Here is an 18,275-nt window from a genome sequence, read left to right on the forward strand (position 1 = left end):
GAAAAAGTGGAAAAAATAGAACAATATATGGTTGAACTGGCAATAATAAAATAAAATAGTAGGGCAAAATTTGAAATCTGGAAATGTTTTTGTATAGAGAACTTTTAGATGATAAGGACTAAGGAACCTTCTCAGCTTCCAGTTAATAATTGATGCTGGTTGCCTTTTGTCCTGAGATGAGATTCTTGTGGTTTACAGATGGGGGAAAAAACTTTTACTTGGTCATCTTGTCCTCCTTGTGCTTCTGACAGACACCATTCCATCACTTGGTACCATCTCATTATCAAATATCAGTTACTTCCTGACATTTAGAAAGGTCTGAATGCTTACATGGCCTCCTGTTTCATTTTTTATTCAGCCAGCTGTGGCACTGCCAACAAGCCTTAGTCTCTCTACACCTCAGCCAGCAGCACAGATAACTGTTTCTTATCCAGCACCACGGTCAAGTCAGCAGCAGACCCAGCCCCAGAAACAGCGGGTCTTCACTGGGGTGGTTACCAAGCTCCACGACACATTTGGTTTCGTTGATGAAGATGTGTTCTTCCAACTCAGGTAGGTTACTCTCTGGTCTGTAGATAATTGGTGGCAGAATTTATGAATAGAAACAGCAGTGAATTATATTTTACTGGAATCTATTTTAACATTATTATTAAGGGCCCAAATAGAATACCCTTTCTTTAAATGCCCCAGATGCTTCCAAGAAGACATATTCAGAAGGTTGCAGAGAGAAGAGGTGGTATGCTTTACTTAATTTGCATGGTTTGTAAAATCCTCAGCTAGTCCCATGCCTATTTTTTTGAAACCTGTTCTACCCAGCAAATATACCAAGAATTTCTCTTCTAAGACTTGATTTCATCTGGGGAGAGTGCTGGCATAAATCTAATGAAGTGGCCGTCTTCAATTCTGCAGCGCTGTTAAAGGGAAGACTCCCCAAGTTGGAGACCGTGTCTTGGTAGAAGCCACTTATAATCCTAACATGCCTTTCAAATGGAACGCACAGCGAATTCAGACGCTACCAAACCAGGTATGATAAGCTCTTCAGTCTGCTGTTTATTGGCACCTCCAAAGTAAAGCTCATTCACAATGTGTCCCTTTTTTCCCCTTATAAGAACCAGACTCAGACCCAGCCTTTACTCAAGACTCCTCCACCAGGGCTCCAGCCCATCGCACAGCAGCCTGCGTTCAGTGTCCAGGCGCAGCCCCAGCCACTCCTGCAGGCACAAATATCAGCCGCTTCTATAACACCTTTGCTTCAGGCCCAGCCACAGCCATTGTTGCAGCAGCCCCAACAGAAAGGTATTCCCTGAAGCATTACATATGACTTTCTGTTAATATGAGGGATGATGTTTCCATGTTGCTCAGGAATGTAAATGGGCCAGACGTCGTCATCTCTGGTTTTTGTATTGTTATCAGACAGGCAGATTTCTCTACTGCCACCTGACTGGGAAGGGATCAGATGTTTGTTCTGAAGTTTTCAGGTCACCTGTCAGCAGCATCTCTGCACTGTAAAGAAAAACAAGTCTAACGTGAGCCATTGGTTCCTTCATATGCATTTTTTGGCTCAGCACTGATGGGTGGTGTGGCAAAACTCCAAACAAGCCCATATTGGCTATTGGAAGATCCTGTTGTGACATTCACAGCAAACCACAAGCCACATAATGTATGCTGTGTGAATGTACCATAATAAACCAGTTTCATCCCTGGTTTGTTAACCCTGGCTTAGTTAAGCCTTTGATTTTTTAGAAAGTCTGTCTGGAAACTTTACTTCCCCCTTAAAAATACAGAAGTCACATAAACCTCTGTATAGCAGTGTAATTTTGGCTTAGCTTGTCATTTAAATATGTTTAGGGAATACAAATTGATCTGTTAGACTGAGCAATGTATCTGGGCCTTTCTACCTGACATCATGTATATAGTCTTGCTGCCAGCAACTGTCATTTTTTTCAAAATAAAAATAAAAAGAAGGTTTAAAGGGTTCTATTTATTGTGTACACAATTACATGGTTTCCAGACCTACAATGAAACTTTTATCTCTTACCATAGCATCTATCCAAATTAAAAGTGAGCATTTCTAAAGGGGTCCTGTTAGGGACCATTGAATAACTCTGGTGATTGAAGACCCAACCATAATTGTTTACTAGTCAAAATAGGTAGCCAATAGGCTTAGCAAATTGGCAATGCTGTGGCAATCCATATAAAGCCTGACAGCTCAAGAAAGCAGTGAAAGCATTCTGGGGGCTTTGTGGTTTTTATGCTGTTTCTCAGGCATATTCTTTTGCCTGCTATTTGACATCTTTGCGTGCTGTGGTCTGCTCTGATAGGCATACTGTTTACTACAGATCTTTTAACTTTCTTTTAGCCCTTTCTGTCTTGTTAAAAAAAAATCTGCACTTGTATAGAACAGTTAATAGGCATACAGATAATTTACGTCTGTGACATAGCTCTTGACAGACTTTAAGATACAGTGGTACCTCTAGTTACGAACACCTCTAGTTACGAATTTTTCAAGATATGACCAGCTCCGGCCCCAAAAATTTACCTCGACATGCGAACTCCGCCTTGAGCTACGAACCGGATCTGCGGCCATTTGCCCTGCTGCCTCGCGGTCGCGGCTTCCTGTGGGCGAGATCACAGTAGCAAGGAGACATTCGGTGAGGCTTGTGGTGTGTTTTGTGGCGTTTGGAAGGTTTTTGGTGTGCTTGTCAGCATGGCTCCAAAGAAAATGCAGAGCAGGCTGGCAACTGACTTTAGACAGGTTTTTCCCCAGAACTGAGCCTGCAGCTAAGAGGCAAAGGAGAGAGGAAACCCCTGAAGGAGATGTCTCTTTGGAGGGGGACTCTCCCTCCAAACAATAACTGCCTCCCCACCCCATTCTCCCTCTTCATACTGTGCTGTACTGTACTTTTTTTCATGTTTTTGAGGTTTAAAAATAAAATGCATATGTTTCAGAACTGTTTAGCCATATTTACATTGAACCTTATGGGGGAAATTTACCTCGGGGTGCGACCAAATTCGGAGGGCGGAACGGATTAACCATATTTACATTGAACCTTATGGGAAACTTTACCTCGACTTGCAACCAACTCGACTTGCAACCAGAGTCACGGAACGGATTAAGTTCGTAACTAGAGGTACCACTGTACGTTGAAATATAGAGAATTGCCTCATGGGGCTTAATGGGACAGCTGTATTGATAGCTTTAGAAATAACACATTATGGATAGTTTCAGGAAGAGATTTCAGTCATGGAACAAAACTGTCCCTCTTTTTTTCCTTGTGAGTTTCCTTGTGTTTATCTGGAACATCTGAAAGTGAGTTGCTTGTTTAGATACCTAACAATTAATCCCAACTTACATTTGTGCTTTCTTTTCAAATATTGAAAAATGTTAACCAGGAAGCATGCCCTTCACTATGGCAAATCTACTTGCACACTGTTGTTCTGTTCATTGTTGAAATTGACATCAATTTTTATCATATGTTATTGGAAATTGAATGGAAGAGGCAGTGTCTTCCAACAGGTTAATATTTTCTGAGTTATGGGGGTTTAATATTTTCAGTTTTTGTAACAGTGTAGAATAACTGTATATAGTAGTCTGGAAAGTAAAATGTCAGTGTTTCTTTCCTTGTATAGTCTAAATTAGGTATACACAATTTATGAGACATGTACAGGTCCATGAAAGGCACTGTCTCATCTGGCTTTGAAGCAGCCAGTGGAGGGGAGATGAAAAAGAGTTCATGGGCAACTCAAGGAGTTGCCCATGATGTGCCTACCCACCCACCCACCTTTCTTGGTACTCTCCTAAAATGCCTGGCATAAAAACGTCTTGCCTGGCATTGGCCTTCTGATGCTGCCTCAACGTACTTCATTCTAAGCTTCCCTTTCCTGCTACATCTTATGTCTTGTTTTTCATTTTTTAACTTGCCTCCCTTAATCCTTGCCCTTGTCAGACATTCCTGTACTTAGTTGCCGCTAATCTTCCTTTCTGTTGCCTGTCTCTGGAAAGTTAAAGCAACCATTGAGAGGCACTCTGGTCTACTGTGTTATTCAGCAGGCCAAAATATGATTGCAGTTTGGAGGGAAAGTGGACTAGGTTTCCCAGTCCCCTTTTCCCAATGAATTTGTTTGCAAATCCTGAGTTCCCATTGTAGAAAGCCAGTGATCAACAAACTGTTTACATCTGAGTCTCTTTCCTCTTTGTTCAGAAAGATGTGTGAAAGGGCTGTTTCATATTTATATGTCATAACCATGCATGTAGGAAAGCTACTTAAGCATACTAAACAGGAATCTAGGTATTTCATAGGTTTACATGCTTTCTGTTTGTGGAATTTACTGTGTACTTTACATTTAATTAAAATTAAAATGAGTAAAAACCTGGAGAAAAAGAGGGGTGATCTCTTATTGAATATTAATTAGTGTTTAGTTGATTTGATTAGTTCTAATTGTACCCACTTTCAGGAGTGTGATCCTAGTATAGGATATAGCCTCAGCTACAGTCCTAAATTAAATGGCCATGCTCTGTTGAGCTAAATATGAGGCTTTTTCTGTTGCGTTTCATTATAATCAATGTCTTTACTCTAAATAAATCAGCAGAGTTTATAGAAATACTTTATGGAAAACCTATTCCGCTAATCGAACAGATTTGTTTTATAATTAATGCAATGTTATGAAAAAGTTTTTTAAAACTTGTGGTATTTCTCCCCTCACCCCAGCTGGTTTGCTACAGCCTCCTGTTCGAATAGTTTCACAGCCTCAGCCAGCTCGAAGATTAGATCCGCCGCCCAGATTTTCAGGCCGGAATGACAGAGGAGACCCCATGGCTAACAGAAAAGATGACAGAAGGTATGATATACAATTCCAATTAATTTTCTTTCATGCATAATTATTTGAAGTTGAGATAAAAGCAATATTTTTTATAGAAGGAAAGGTATAGGAATGTCCTATAAATAAATGTTATTTTAATTTATTGGCAATTCCTGCTGCTGGCTTTAGGATTATAGACTTTGTCATTGGTGTATTCATAATGCCACAGATACTAAAATGAAAAATTTCTATTTCATATATGTTTAAGTCGTGAGAGAGAGCGTGAGAGGCGCAGATCACGAGAAAGATCGCCCCAGAGAAAACGTTCTCGAGAGAGATCACCTCGAAGAGAGAGAGAAAGATCACCTCGAAGGCCCCGGCGTGTTGTTCCCCGCTATACAGTGCAGTTTTCCAAGTTCTCATTAGATTGGTATGTTGCTTGGTTAATGCATATCACATTTACTTCTACTTTTGGAAAGAACCTGAAGTATGTAATAGGCGAGGCTAAGAAATAAATACCTGTCTTAATTTTTATTCATTTTAAGCTAAAAAGCATCCTTTCCAGGCCTGCAGTTCTCCAGATTTGTTCTATTTACAGCCCCTAGAATTCTAGCCAACTTGGCTCAAGACCCTGCTGATGAGGACTATAAAAATAATAATAAGAGCCTGCTGTTCGGGGTATGGTCTGTCAAAATGCCTTAAAAATTATGTTTTTCTGCAAATCCAAACTGATAAGCCAAAATAAACAAACTGTTTATGGTCAGCTCTGCATTTGGTGAGATTGAACTTTTATATGGTCGGACATCTTTACATTTGTAAAATATATATTCTTATCATTTAAAGCCTTAGTTGTGATATGATGGAATTGAGGCGACGATACCAGAACTTGTATATCCCAAGTGACTTCTTTGATGCTCAGTTTACTTGGGTGGATGCTTTTCCTATGCCAAGACCATTTCAGCTGGGAAACTACTGCAATTTCTATGTCATGCAAAGAGAAGTCGACCCCCTGGATAAGAACACCGCTGTGCTGGACCCAGCAGATGCTGATCATCTTTACAGTGCAAAGGTGCGTGTAGCATCCAAGATGCCACTTCTTCCTTAGAAATCCCCTTAGGGCAGTGTTGTCCAAACTTGGCCACTTTAAGATGAGTGGACTTCAACTCCCAGAATTCCACTCATCTTAAAGTGGCCAAGTTTGGACAACACTGCCTTAGGGGGATTTAGTACTATCAGAAGCATTTATATCCTGTGCTCTTTCTTGTTTGAATTGTTTGAACCTCACGTAAGTCATTAGAAAGTAGGAAAGCAATTGTCAAATCATTTTGCAAATTGATAGGAACAATCAGTTGCCTTTGTACGTGTTTAGTGGGCCTTCGAAACTTATATGAAGTTAGAGTAAGCATTTCTAAGGTTGTGATTTGAACTTCTAAAGAGCATTGAATCAAAAATTAAACATTAAACAATAATGCTCTTTAGTTTCTTAAATTAACCCCTTCAAAATACATATGTGGATGTTTATTTTTCCATATAAGACACTCAGGATTGTATCAGATTGTGTCCATTTGCTGATGGATTGGCTTAAACAAAGCAGATCAGACTCTCCTGCCACAAAAGCCATCCCACCTGCCTCTTTAGTTATCTTTGGAGGGTCAGGCCTTGTATTACATTTTGTACCATTGCTTATTTCACATGATACTATCTTGCTGTTCAAACAGGTGATGCTCATGGCTAGTCCTAGCATGGAAGATCTTTATCACAAATCATGTGCCCTTGCTGAAGATCCTCAAGAAGTCCGGGATGGTTTTCAACACCCCGCTAGACTTATAAAGGTTAAAATAAATTCTTGTAAAAACATTTTGTTACAAAATCCTTATCAGGGTTGGGGGTGTGGCTATAGCTCCCATCATTCCTCACCAGTGACCATGTGGAATATGGCTGATGAGGTGTTTAGTTCCACTTGCAGACATAGACTTTCTGTTTTCACTTATCTGGGAGCATTTAAAACATTATATTCTTACGTCTTGAGTCCAGATTGCTGGTTAAGTTAGCATCTGTTTAGTTTTAGGAGTGTAAAAGCATTTAATATTTACAAGCCTGTATTCTGCACTAGCTTTCATAAAGTTAGTTATTTTACTAGAGAGACTATTTCCATCTGTTTTGTATAAGACTTTCTGTATGGTGGTAAAACTTGCACAGGGATCTTGCAAAATTAATGAGTAATGATGTTTAAACCTATTCCATTACTGAAATGTATTGTGGAAAACAAAAGCTGAACTCATCTTTTTGCAAGACTGTTACTTCCATTACACACTTTCATAAATGAATGAACAAATGAAAAACTTTATTACAGGCCACAGACCCATCAAGTATAAAATAAAAACAATACATTCATATGGAATGTGTCATATAGGCCTATGCTATTAAACTCAGATACAAAGATGTTTTCTTATGCTGAGAAAATAGCATGTATATCATTTAGAACTGCAGTGCCATTGTCTGGAGAGTTTTTTCTTTGTAGCTAAGTATTAATTAAGTAACTGTTTCTTATCTAGTTTTTAGTGGGTATGAAAGGGAAAGATGAAGCCATGGCTATTGGTGGACATTGGTCACCTTCACTGGATGGACCTGACCCAGAGAAAGACCCATCTGTGCTGATTAAAACTGCTATCCGGTGTTGCAGGGCCCTAACAGGAATTGATTTAAGTGTATGCACACAATGGTAAGTATTGTATTCTTGAAATATTCTGGAGACCTTGAGCATGCATAAAATGAAAGTGATTTTGTCAAAGCCAGCCTCTTCCTTTCTTTATCAGGATCCAGTAGTTATCCAGGTAAACTACTCAAGTTGCTGTCCTAGTTAACAGTGCAAATGTGATTTGGTGCCAAAAGGTTTGAAAAATGAGCTTTTAAAATCATGTATTTGTTGTGTGAATTTTGCAATGCCTGTATGTTAAAATATTTTTCATTTCACGCATAGCTGGAGGAGATCGTCAAGGAAACTTCATTTCATTATTCTCGTGTTACAATTAGATGTTTGGGGTAGCCATATCTTCTCCTGTTGGATTTCCTACTTGGATGTTAAATCACCTGTCTGTCACTTTGCAAACAGACTATTGTATACCAAATTTAAAAGATAATTCCACTAAATTTAAGTTCAGACCAGTACTGCACATTTTAATATGGAATAGCCAATTGCATGGTCTTTGGCAATTAATATATTCTTGAGCAGGTGTCTTAAAATAAATTCTGCAAGTTTTTCAAAGAGAATATATGGCTTTCATTTTTTTTTTCTTTAAAAAAATTCAGGTTGTCGCAGCAAAGTTTCTTTACTTGATGTGCTGCAGTGAACTAGGCTCTATAAAATGTATTCTAGAATTTTTTTTCCAACATGCTTCTTCCCTTGCAACAGGTACCGTTTTGCAGAGATTCGCTACCATCGCCCTGAGGAGACCCACAAGGGGCGTACAGTTCCAGCTCATGTGGAGACAGTGGTTTTATTTTTCCCGGATGTTTGGCATTGCCTTCCCACCCGCTCAGAGTGGGAAACCCTCTCCCGAGGATACAAGCAGCAGCTGGTCGAGAAGCTTCAGGGTGAACGCAAGGAGGCTGATGGAGAACAGGCACTGAACGCTAATCCCTTTTTCTATTTCTGCTTCTCACAGGCGCAGGAACACAGGCACAAAATGCACATCACATGCTACACCACAAACATACCTAGGAGGAACATAACTGGTAACAATGACTGGTAAACCAGCTTTCAGCAGTATAGAATCCCTGTTTTGTTTAATTGCAGCTAGTATACTAACTTAAAATGTGTGCGGATGCAACAAGTGGAATTAAAACTGTACATTGAATTCACAAATCTCTGACATCTTAGAATTAGTTGCTGGAATCTGGGACCAGTTGTTGAGTGAGATTCAGTGTTAAGAATTGTGTAAAGCAAAAAATACCTGAGTTTTCTCTCATACATTAGCCTTTTAAAAATACATAATGGTACTTGGAAATAGGCAAGATGTTGAAATAACATAGCCTTTTTAGGCCGTATGGCTGTTTGGCATCTTGGTAAATGTAAAAGGTCTAACAATATGAGAATATTTTGGGTGGTTTGATATTTGGGGAAAATCACAGGCTGTGTGGTTAGTGGTGACCAGAAATGTCTGTGTATCCCTGATGTTCTTTGTTTGTTGGTTTTTTTATCACCCTTTTGTGTTTCACAGAGAAGACTCTTATTGGCTGATGAGAGAGGCACTGTGATCATTGTTAAAGTAGCAGAATGTGTGTATGTGGCTTTGTTGAAATGGTAACTTTAGGAGAAGACTATCTGATGAAACAGTTGTGACCTTGCCCAGATCAGCCACAGGAATTAAAAAAGATGGACCTTTATTTTAATACTTTCCTGAAGGAACATGTCTTTCTTTCATTTTTTAGGATGAAGAGGAAAAAGATGATGGGGAAGCTAAAGAAATATCTACTCCTACCCATTGGTCCAAACTTGATCCAAAAGCAATGAAGGTAAATGCACTGAAGACTACATCCAGTATTAGACAGCCATGTGCAGTGAGATGCCCCTCCAGCCCCTCTGGAACTCCAGAAGATCCTTGGGAAGAAGTGAAAGGGCTGAAGAGTGGAAGAAGAATCAGTTGTGCTGGTAGACCCCCTTATGTCTGTGGAAGGGTTCCCATTGGATGCAACTCCAAATATTTATACAGCTTAAAGCATGATTCTTAAAGATATTAAAGGATGTTTTTTGTTTGTTTTTCTGAAATGATGAAAAATATACTTTGCTTTTTGTAAGCAGTTATCATAAATTCTATCAAGATTTTTGTTTAGTTGCTAAAGTTTTCCTTCATTATGTTTTAGATTTGATGTGGAGGTGTTTCTCAAGGTGTTTGACTGTATAAACAGTACATATCTGATTTATGTATTTAATTTAATATTAAATTAATTAGGTGAATGACCTACGCAAGGAGTTAGAAAGTCGAACTCTTAGCTCGAAAGGTCTGAAATCCCAGCTAATAGCCCGGCTAACAAAGCAACTAAAAGTGGAGGAGCAAAAGGAAGAACAGAAAGAATTGGAAAAATCTGAAAAGGAGGATGAGGAGGAAGAAGAAAGAAAGTCTGAAGATGACAAAGAGGTGGACATCTAGCAAATTAATGTTTAAGTGCTAAGCGTTTGATTCATAATTAAGCTGAATGCTTAAGTGTGTGAGAAAAGAACATGGTTGTCAGAATCAGCATTCCACCTATCTTATTTAGTCTTTGAACTCTTAAAAATTACCAGAACCTTGCTTAATTGTAGTGTAGATGCTCCTTACTCATAGTTGGTTCCTCTTCTGCTTGGTAGAACTACAGGGCAGAAAAAGTATTTGCTTCCCATGTAAATACTTGTAGACCTTCAGCAAGGATGACAATAGCATAAAAAGGGACCAAGTCATTTATACTAATGCTTTTTTAACATTTGAATTTGTATGTCTTAATATTTTATTTGATTGATTGATTCCAAGCAATTTATAACATTTAGAAATAATCCCAATAAACCCCAACAAGCAAAAATACAATAACATAAAAATATGATGCCAGAAATACAGCAGTATAAAAATGTCAGTATGGTAGTCCAAATTTGCCATAAAATCAAAACAAAATTTAAAGACCTCCAAATCAACAATCATACTTTTCTTAAAAGCCCGCTCATTCAAAACCATCTTGACAGCCTTCCAAAAAGCCAGTAGGAAAGGCACCAGGCAAATCTCCAGAGCGACAGCATCCCACGGCATCAGGGTCATCACAGAGAAAGGCTGACTCTGGGTCCACATTCCCTCCAATCTCTCTCAAAGACAGGCCCTCAGCATCATGTCCAGAGACATGCCCAGAATGGGCAGAATTATTTTGAAGGAGGCCAAGTCATAAAGGGCTTTGTATGCTCAAGGTGGCGTGTATGATCTTTCCTCACAGCACTACTTATTTAGTGTTCAAGTGCTTTATGGCTAAATAGAGATTTGAATTTACACCCAGAATTATTTTTTTGCTTACACTGCACTGGCTATCCAGGCATAGAATGTCCCGCTTGGATGTGATGTCTGTTCCTTTTTCAGTAAGGTTGTGGCCCAGACCTTTCTTTTTGTTGTTGTTGACTTCAAAGAGTGAGCATTTAAAGTCTCAGTCCGAATTGTTTTCTCAATGCTTTAGGAAGAAGAGAGGAAACGGTTAGAAGAAGTAGAACGCCAGCGTCGAGAGAGAAGATACATTTTGCCTGATGAACCTGCAATCATTGTGCATCCTAACTGGGCAGCCAAAAGTGGAAAGTTTGACTGCAGTATTATGTCCCTTAGTGTTCTTCTGGATTACAGGTTGGAAGATAACAAAGAACATTCCTTTGAGGTAACACTTAACTTTCCCCACTTGGCTCTTCAAGAAGCCAGGTGTTTGAGTTCCATCTGCTTCCATTACATTGGATGAATGCTTCTTTTTTTAGCCTAAAAGTGCACTCTTTCTGGCTTTGAGTTTTAATTTTATTCTACACCTTTGTTTTCTAATGAGAGAGGGCCTGTTGCCAGATTTAGAAGTAAAGGATGCTACTGGGAAGTTCAGATTTTGTTGTCATAACTATGGTTTAATATGTGGTTATTTCCTTTGGTTCTAGCTTGCTGTTTATTTTGTCTGTTCTGGTTTGTTTTAGAAGTATGGTAATGGTAATATTTTTTAGATAGGCGTATACAAGTAATGACTGGTTCTTTCAATATTCTTCTTGCAGGTTTCATTATTTGCAGAACTTTTCAATGAAATGCTTCAGAGGGATTTTGGTGTACGAATCTACAAATCATTGTTGTCTCTTCCGGATAAGGAAGATAAAAAAGACAAAAAGAACAAAAAAGATGAGAAAAAAGAGAAAAAGGAAGAGCGAGATGATGAAAATGATGACCCTAAGCCCAAAAGAAGAAAATCTGGAGATGATAAAGATAAAAAAGATGACAGAGATGACAAAAAGGTTGGTTTCATTTATCTAGAAAACAATTTACCTTTTTTGTATGTATTTATTGGTTTTATTTCATACATAATGCAACACTTATACTGATATTGACATTAGTATTTTCAGATTTTGTTTGGTGGGAATTCCCAAGTGGATTTCTTTCCCTTTTAAATTTTAACTTTTAAAACTGATATATGAGAAAATGTAGTTTTTTCTTATTTGCTAAGATCTTGAGGGTTTTAGAACTTTCTCCATGCAATTAACTGGTCCATGGATCTTTAATTAGTGTCCCCAAACATGGATTGTATTAATGTTTTGGGATTACTTACAGAGGGAAGATAAGAGGAAAGATGATTCTAAGGATGATGATGAAATGGAAGATGACAATAACCAGGAAGAATATGATCCAATGGAAGCTGAAGATGCAGAGGATGAAGATGATGGTATATTGGGGATAATATTTTTAAATTAAAATGAAGCAGGACCTCCAGTTTTGTGTTATAACTGCACATAGTATGTGAAAAAATACTATAAAATTGTGATTATTGCTGGGAGTTAAAACGGGGGAAAAAAGAACTGGTATATTTTTGTTTTTGCAAATGGTGTCAGCAGAACTTCCTTTTTTTTCCTTTTGTAAGAGAGAAGTCCTTAACCAATTGAGAAATATGTGTATCTTCAGAGATACTTAAAATATACAAAGAATTAAAACAAAAACATAACAAAAAGAAAGTAACTTAGGAATTTATATCAATTTGTATACTTAAAGAATAGAAACATTGTGAACTTCCTTATTATTTTATACAACCAATTGAAATAGGAAAAATTATTTAGTTAAATGTGTAAGAAATTATGATGATGAGCAATTTTAAAACCTATCCTTAATTGTTGGGTTCTACTAAGCTATTTGCCGCTGTATTAATTTCTTTAACCAAAGTAGATACCCCCATCTTTAAACATCACAGATCCTAAGGTTTTTCTTGTTTTCCTTCGGTATATTTTAATGCTGATGTTTTGTTCAGTAAACAAACAATAAGAAATAAAAATATATTTTTGATGGTATTACAAAGCGTTTCAAGTATGCTAAAAAGTATGATCTGGTTTTTATAGACAGAGATGATGATGAAATGAACAGACGAGATGACAGAAGAGAGGGAAACCGACATTGCAAAGACAGGGCTTCTAAAGATAAGGTATTTGGCTTTGTCAGGTTTAATGCTCCTTTTGTTCCTTTCACCAAAATGCTACAGGTAGATGGAACCCCATCTTTAGCTGTTTGCGTTATTCTTTTATTATTCTATTTCCAATCCAGTTGATCCACAATTTTGATTCCAGTGTGGGGAGGCCATAGTGATGTAACTTTGGTAACCGTTTTGTCCTGTTGTTTTGGATTCTTTTCAACTTGCAGATTTCAAGGATGTGGATAAGGTTTCTGGAGAATGAGGCCTTACTCCTTCTGGCCGATTAACTCACAAATCCAGATGTGTCTGGAGAATATTGATTATCTGGACCCATTAATGTCAGATTTGCACCAGGGATAGGAGAATGCTTGGTTGCCTTATATTACGTCTTATGTTGGCAAGTGGATGCTTTGCTATTTCTCCTGAACTTTTGGGTGGCTTTCAGTACCATTGACTGTGGCTGTCTGGAAGTTTGGGACTTGGGGATACTGTTTGCCAATGATTCAAGTTTTTATACTGGGCTGTTAGTCCTCAGCAGATTCTGAATCTCCAGGCAGCAAGAGAAAGGACATGAACATTGTAACTTTGTCCATGTCCACTCAGAAGTTAAATCCATTGAATTCAGTGGGTTTTATTCATAACTCTGCATACATTTCACTTGCAGTTGAAATCTGCTTGGTAGTTCAGTTGAAATGATCCATAGGCAGAAATGTCTGTTATGGAGGAAAGAGTTTATCTGGAATTAGGAAAGAAATGGAAATATTCACTTTGGAATGTGCTTTAATTCTGTTTAACTTAAAACTTGTGTTTAATGTGAAAACACTTTCCACACACATGGAATGGTGTTCAAGTAATTCTGTCCTATAATTAGTGTCATAATTTGTTTTCAGAAAGTAATTAGGTCAGTTGCTGATGCTGCTTCCTTTTAGCTTGCAGGCAAGAATTCTGAACTTAAAATGGTGCAAAAACAAAGTTTTGGGCTGTTAATTTTTTTTTCTGGTTTTATTTATTTATTAATTAGGTAAAACAACAAAAGTAAAAACAAAGTGGAAAGGAATACATATACATACATAAAATAAACTCTAAAGCGAAGATTGGAATGAAAATATGATTAAAAAAGGATAAAGTTTTTTTTTTAGAAAGGCCAACACCCCCCTTCAAAAAAAAATTAAAGAAAAAAGGATTCTAGTAGTCCCTCTCTCCTTTTTTTCCCCAGCTGCTAATGTGTTACTTAAATAATTTTGTGGTGTGCTCTGGACATCTGTGATTATTGCTCATTTCTATTTGGATTGTTTTGATTATTTTCTAAACAGTTTATTTATTTTTTCTTCAAAAACCATATTCTAAGTATCTTAGTTTGCCTTGCTGTGTAACATGTTGTATATAAGAGAACCATTCCTGCTTGAATTTGGTTAGATTTTTGCTGTAAATATATACAGGCTGTTAATTGTTTAGCTCTGTAATAGTGTTTAGCACTGTAATGTAATAAGATTCCCTATTATAAACTAATTCCCTAAACGTATTCACAAAAAAATTATCATAAACTGTATTTTTTTAGGAAAGAAACAAGACCCAGATGGTAACTATTAATCGAGATCTTCTGATGGCTTTTGTTTACTTTGATCAATGCCATTGTGCATATCTTCTTGAAAAAGATTTGGAAGAGATCCTGTACACACTTGGACTACATCTCTCAAGAGCTCAGGTGTGTTTTGGAAGTATAAGTAGTCTTCACTTACCAACCATTCATTCAGTGACCATTTTGATGGTGCTAAAAAAAATAACTTTACAGCCCATTTATGGCCATTTACAACCTCTGCAGAATCCCTCAGTCATGTTATTGCCATTACAGTCAGTATGTGTTGTCCTGTGCCTGACCTGTGGTTTTTTCTTCCCCTCCCCTTGCAGAGCAGATTGATTAGAGAGAAAGGGATTGCAAGAGAGTAAGCTGTTTGCTCTTCTACACATTGTAAGCAAAGTGATCATGCCAGCAGCAGGAAGGGTCAGGCAAAGGAGAGATTGCCTACAGAAAACACTTGCTGTTTTTCTCCCCACCCGCCTCATAGAGCAGAGAGATTGGAGAGAAAGAGATTTCGAGAGAGTACTGTAAGGTGTTTACGTAGCGTAACCGTGGCTCCCAGCCCCAGGCTGCAGCACAGTCGCATTGCTTTTGATGTGTACAAGACAACAAATATTTAAGCACTTGAGCATTCCAAAGGTGGGGGAAGTGGTTAGGAGGCAAACAGAAGCTGAAGCTGTGAAATTGAATAGTCTTGTCTCTTTCCAGCCAGAAAGCACAGTTGTGGTCACATGGTTTTCCACTTAGCAACTGCTTCACTTAGTGGCAGAGTCACTGATCCCAATTAGAGTCATTAAGTGAGGACTACGTGTAGTCTTGTCAAAGGCCAATCTTACAAGCAAGATATTTCATGTAAAAAAAAAAGCCATTTCAAGTTAAAAATTGTGTGAAATGCTTGTTTTCATGTCTTTATTCTAATAATAGTAATATCTTTATTGAATAAGACATATTTTAGTTATTAAAAATAATTATGTATATCTGTTCTCTTGTATTAATCTAGGTTAAGAAACTACTTAATAAAGTAGTACTTCGAGAATCTTGCTTTTATAGAAAACTGACAGATACTTCGAAAGATGAAGAAAATCCAGAAGAAATGGAAAGTCCACAGGAAGAAATGCTAGGTAGCATACTTTTTTTATTAATAAAGACATTTCACATCTGGAATAGTTTCAGCATACTGATTTTGATTTCTTGTGATTGTTATCACTGTCTTGATTGCTCGTAATTTATGCTTCTAGTTTTGTGCTTCAGAAGTTCATGGTTATTTTATAAGTTGAAAGCACATTAAATGTAAAACGTTTTACTCATTTTTAATGTTCTGAACTTGTTTGAGAAAAGGTCTGATATAAAAAAATTAAAAACAAACTGTAAACAATTAGGAAATAAATGTAAACACTCAGGACTATTAACAGTGATAAGGATTTTCTGTTTATTTTGGGTGAACAGCAGACATTCAGCTTCCAGACATTTGAATGTACAAATCAATAACCTTAAGGAATAATAAAATAATATATCAGTAATGTATGACTTAGTAAGGAAAAAAAGGAATATATAAAACCAAATTGGTTGGAAACTAAAAACATTTTATTGTACTTATTTGGTTTTATTACATTGTAGTCATTATAATTCTTAATGCCTATAGGAAACAGGCTGCTGCTGCCATCACCTGCTGTAAAGCAAGAATCCAAAACATCAGAGGAAAACGTTGGTCTCATTGTCTATAATGGAGCCATGGTGGACGTGGGGAGTCTCTTGCAGAAATTAGAGAAGAGCGAAAAAGCACGAGCTGAAATGGAACAAAAGCTTCAATCACTGGAAGAAAAAACAGGTGGGCATGCATAATTTAGTTCATTTTTCATTAACTCAAAATGGATTAATCAAAAGACAGTGGCACCAGAGTGGAGGAAGAATGAATTCCAGTTGCTCCAGTAGATTGAAGGCTGGGTTGTGCTATGGAGAGAGAGAACTGCTTCTGCTGGCAGTCATTATATCATTAGATATCACCCAGGAATAGCTTTTATATTTTTTTCTGTTATAAGCAAGAAAAAAAAGCATAATACACATGCATAATATCTATGAAATGCATATATTGTACTACTGATGTGTGTGCCAGTTAACAAATGGATTTTCACTTTCTGAGTCAGATTAATTGATCTGAATAGTCTTGCCTCATCATTTTAACTAAAAAGGACATAATGATAGTAAAGCCAGTAGAGCCAGTTTGTTATAGAGGTTAAGGCACCAGACTAGAAAGCAGGAGATCGTGTGTTCTAGTCCCACTTTAGGCACAAAGCCACCTGGGTGACCTTGGACCAGTCACTCTTACTCAGCCCTAAAGGAGGAGGCAATGGCAAATCACTTCTGAAAAACCTTGCCCAGACAGTCGCCAGGAGTCAACACTGACTTCAAGGCACCAAAAAAAAAAAAAAACCTTTACTAGCTTTGTCCTATAGAGTAAAGTGCCCACTTGGCATTTTAATCCTATATTTTCTCTAATCAATTTAAATTGTTATAGAAAGATGCAGTGTGAAAGATTAAATCATTGCATTTTTTTTTTCAGATGAAGATGAAAAGACTATATTGAATTTGGGGAACTTAAACAAAAGCCTCTCTGTGGAAATTAAAGAGGTGAAAAAAGAGCTCAGCAAGCTGCAGGAGAACTTGAAGATATCAGAAGATACAAATTTACAGTTTGAAGGGCAGCTGACTAAGACCATCAAAGGTTTGGCAACCGTTATGGATGAAATACACATGGTTCTTAAGAAGGTAAAGCTCTCTGTAACTGTTCTGCAAAATTTCCTGTGAATGGGAAGGGCAGAATATCTTAATCTGGTTATAGCAGCTTTTCACTGATTCCCTGCATCCTTTTTCCATAGGACAGTGCGAAGAATGAGGATAAAGATCAAACATCCAAAGAAAACGGAGCGAATGTATGACAAACATGCTGCCGCTGGAAAAAAAGAATGTTACATAATGTAATATAAATCATGAAACTGGAGTGTATGAAAGTGATGCATGTTTAATTTAGTAGTATAAATACTTTAGTCCAAGCAAGGTTGTATAAAGTTTTATAAATGTGTGAGCCTGCTTCAAAAGATTGCTTGTAATTCACAGCCCTCAATTTGTTAGACACTCCTTGAGTGAAAATAATTTTGCATTGCAAAATGTTTTAGGGTAAATTTGGTTATAGTTTGAATGCTAATAAAGTTCATCAACTTCATGGGAAATAGCAAGTATTTAATTACCAAAACTTTCCCTTTACAACTTAGTGCAAACATTTTTCATTATTTATAGAGATGCCATTCTTAGGTTTTATTTCAGACTATTTAGGTTTTTTTAAAAAAAAAATCCGGGTATATAAATCATAGCATGCTGCTTAATTTTGCCAGTAAAGATTTTTAAATACACTCTTGAATTTTTGTCAGAGTTTTTTCCCTTTGAATTGTGACTTTTCTTGGAAGTTCTTATTACTGTTTTGATGCACAGTAATTGAGGAAAAGAATAATAAGAAACTTACAGAACATTGGTAAATTGGGATTTATATAAAAACATATTTGTTTTATTATGCATATTTTGTATTCCTTGAAATGTTCTATCCCTACATTAATATATTAGCAAGTTTTAAAAATTGTATGAGAATGTACAATTGACTAATACATACCGGGCCAGTAGATGTCAGTATAATGCTTTATTTGGAAAAATTGCTACTAGTTTTATATTGGCTTTCATTAAATTGGCTATTTACCTT

The 18,275-nt window shown here is 37.1% G+C and overlaps 1 protein-coding gene and 1 non-coding gene across 3 annotated transcripts in view; both read left to right on the top strand.

Annotated features, from left to right (window-relative positions):
- The window catches only part of CCAR1 (cell division cycle and apoptosis regulator 1), a 31,182-nt gene extending 12,907 nt beyond the window's left edge, over positions 1-18,275 (top strand). For both annotated transcript variants that reach the window (XM_088144320.1, XM_088144321.1), the window contains exons 6-25: positions 359-552; positions 910-1,024; positions 1,110-1,296; positions 4,710-4,839; positions 5,069-5,230; positions 5,644-5,869; positions 6,519-6,632; positions 7,356-7,522; positions 8,213-8,423; positions 9,232-9,315; positions 9,753-9,938; positions 10,990-11,181; positions 11,555-11,788; positions 12,102-12,213; positions 12,878-12,960; positions 14,507-14,653; positions 15,528-15,648; positions 16,170-16,355; positions 17,088-17,293; positions 17,404-18,275. In XM_088144320.1, the coding sequence (XP_088000446.1) occupies positions 359-552; positions 910-1,024; positions 1,110-1,296; positions 4,710-4,839; positions 5,069-5,230; positions 5,644-5,869; positions 6,519-6,632; positions 7,356-7,522; positions 8,213-8,423; positions 9,232-9,315; positions 9,753-9,938; positions 10,990-11,181; positions 11,555-11,788; positions 12,102-12,213; positions 12,878-12,960; positions 14,507-14,653; positions 15,528-15,648; positions 16,170-16,355; positions 17,088-17,293; positions 17,404-17,463 (3,117 nt within the window). In that variant the 3' untranslated portion in view covers positions 17,464-18,275. The remainder of the gene's footprint in view (positions 1-358; positions 553-909; positions 1,025-1,109; positions 1,297-4,709; positions 4,840-5,068; positions 5,231-5,643; positions 5,870-6,518; positions 6,633-7,355; positions 7,523-8,212; positions 8,424-9,231; positions 9,316-9,752; positions 9,939-10,989; positions 11,182-11,554; positions 11,789-12,101; positions 12,214-12,877; positions 12,961-14,506; positions 14,654-15,527; positions 15,649-16,169; positions 16,356-17,087; positions 17,294-17,403) is intronic.
- LOC112540072 (small nucleolar RNA SNORD98) lies at positions 7,018-7,080 on the top strand. The gene has a single exon (XR_003084134.1). It is a non-coding gene; the product is annotated as a small nucleolar RNA SNORD98 (small nucleolar RNA).

The sequence above is a fragment of the Python bivittatus genome, unplaced genomic scaffold, assembly GCF_059951505.1.
Source record: "Python bivittatus isolate LINGU-HERP-01145 unplaced genomic scaffold, Pbiv_v1 ctg000400_np1212, whole genome shotgun sequence".
Classification (NCBI taxonomy): domain Eukaryota; kingdom Metazoa; phylum Chordata; class Lepidosauria; order Squamata; family Pythonidae; genus Python; species Python bivittatus.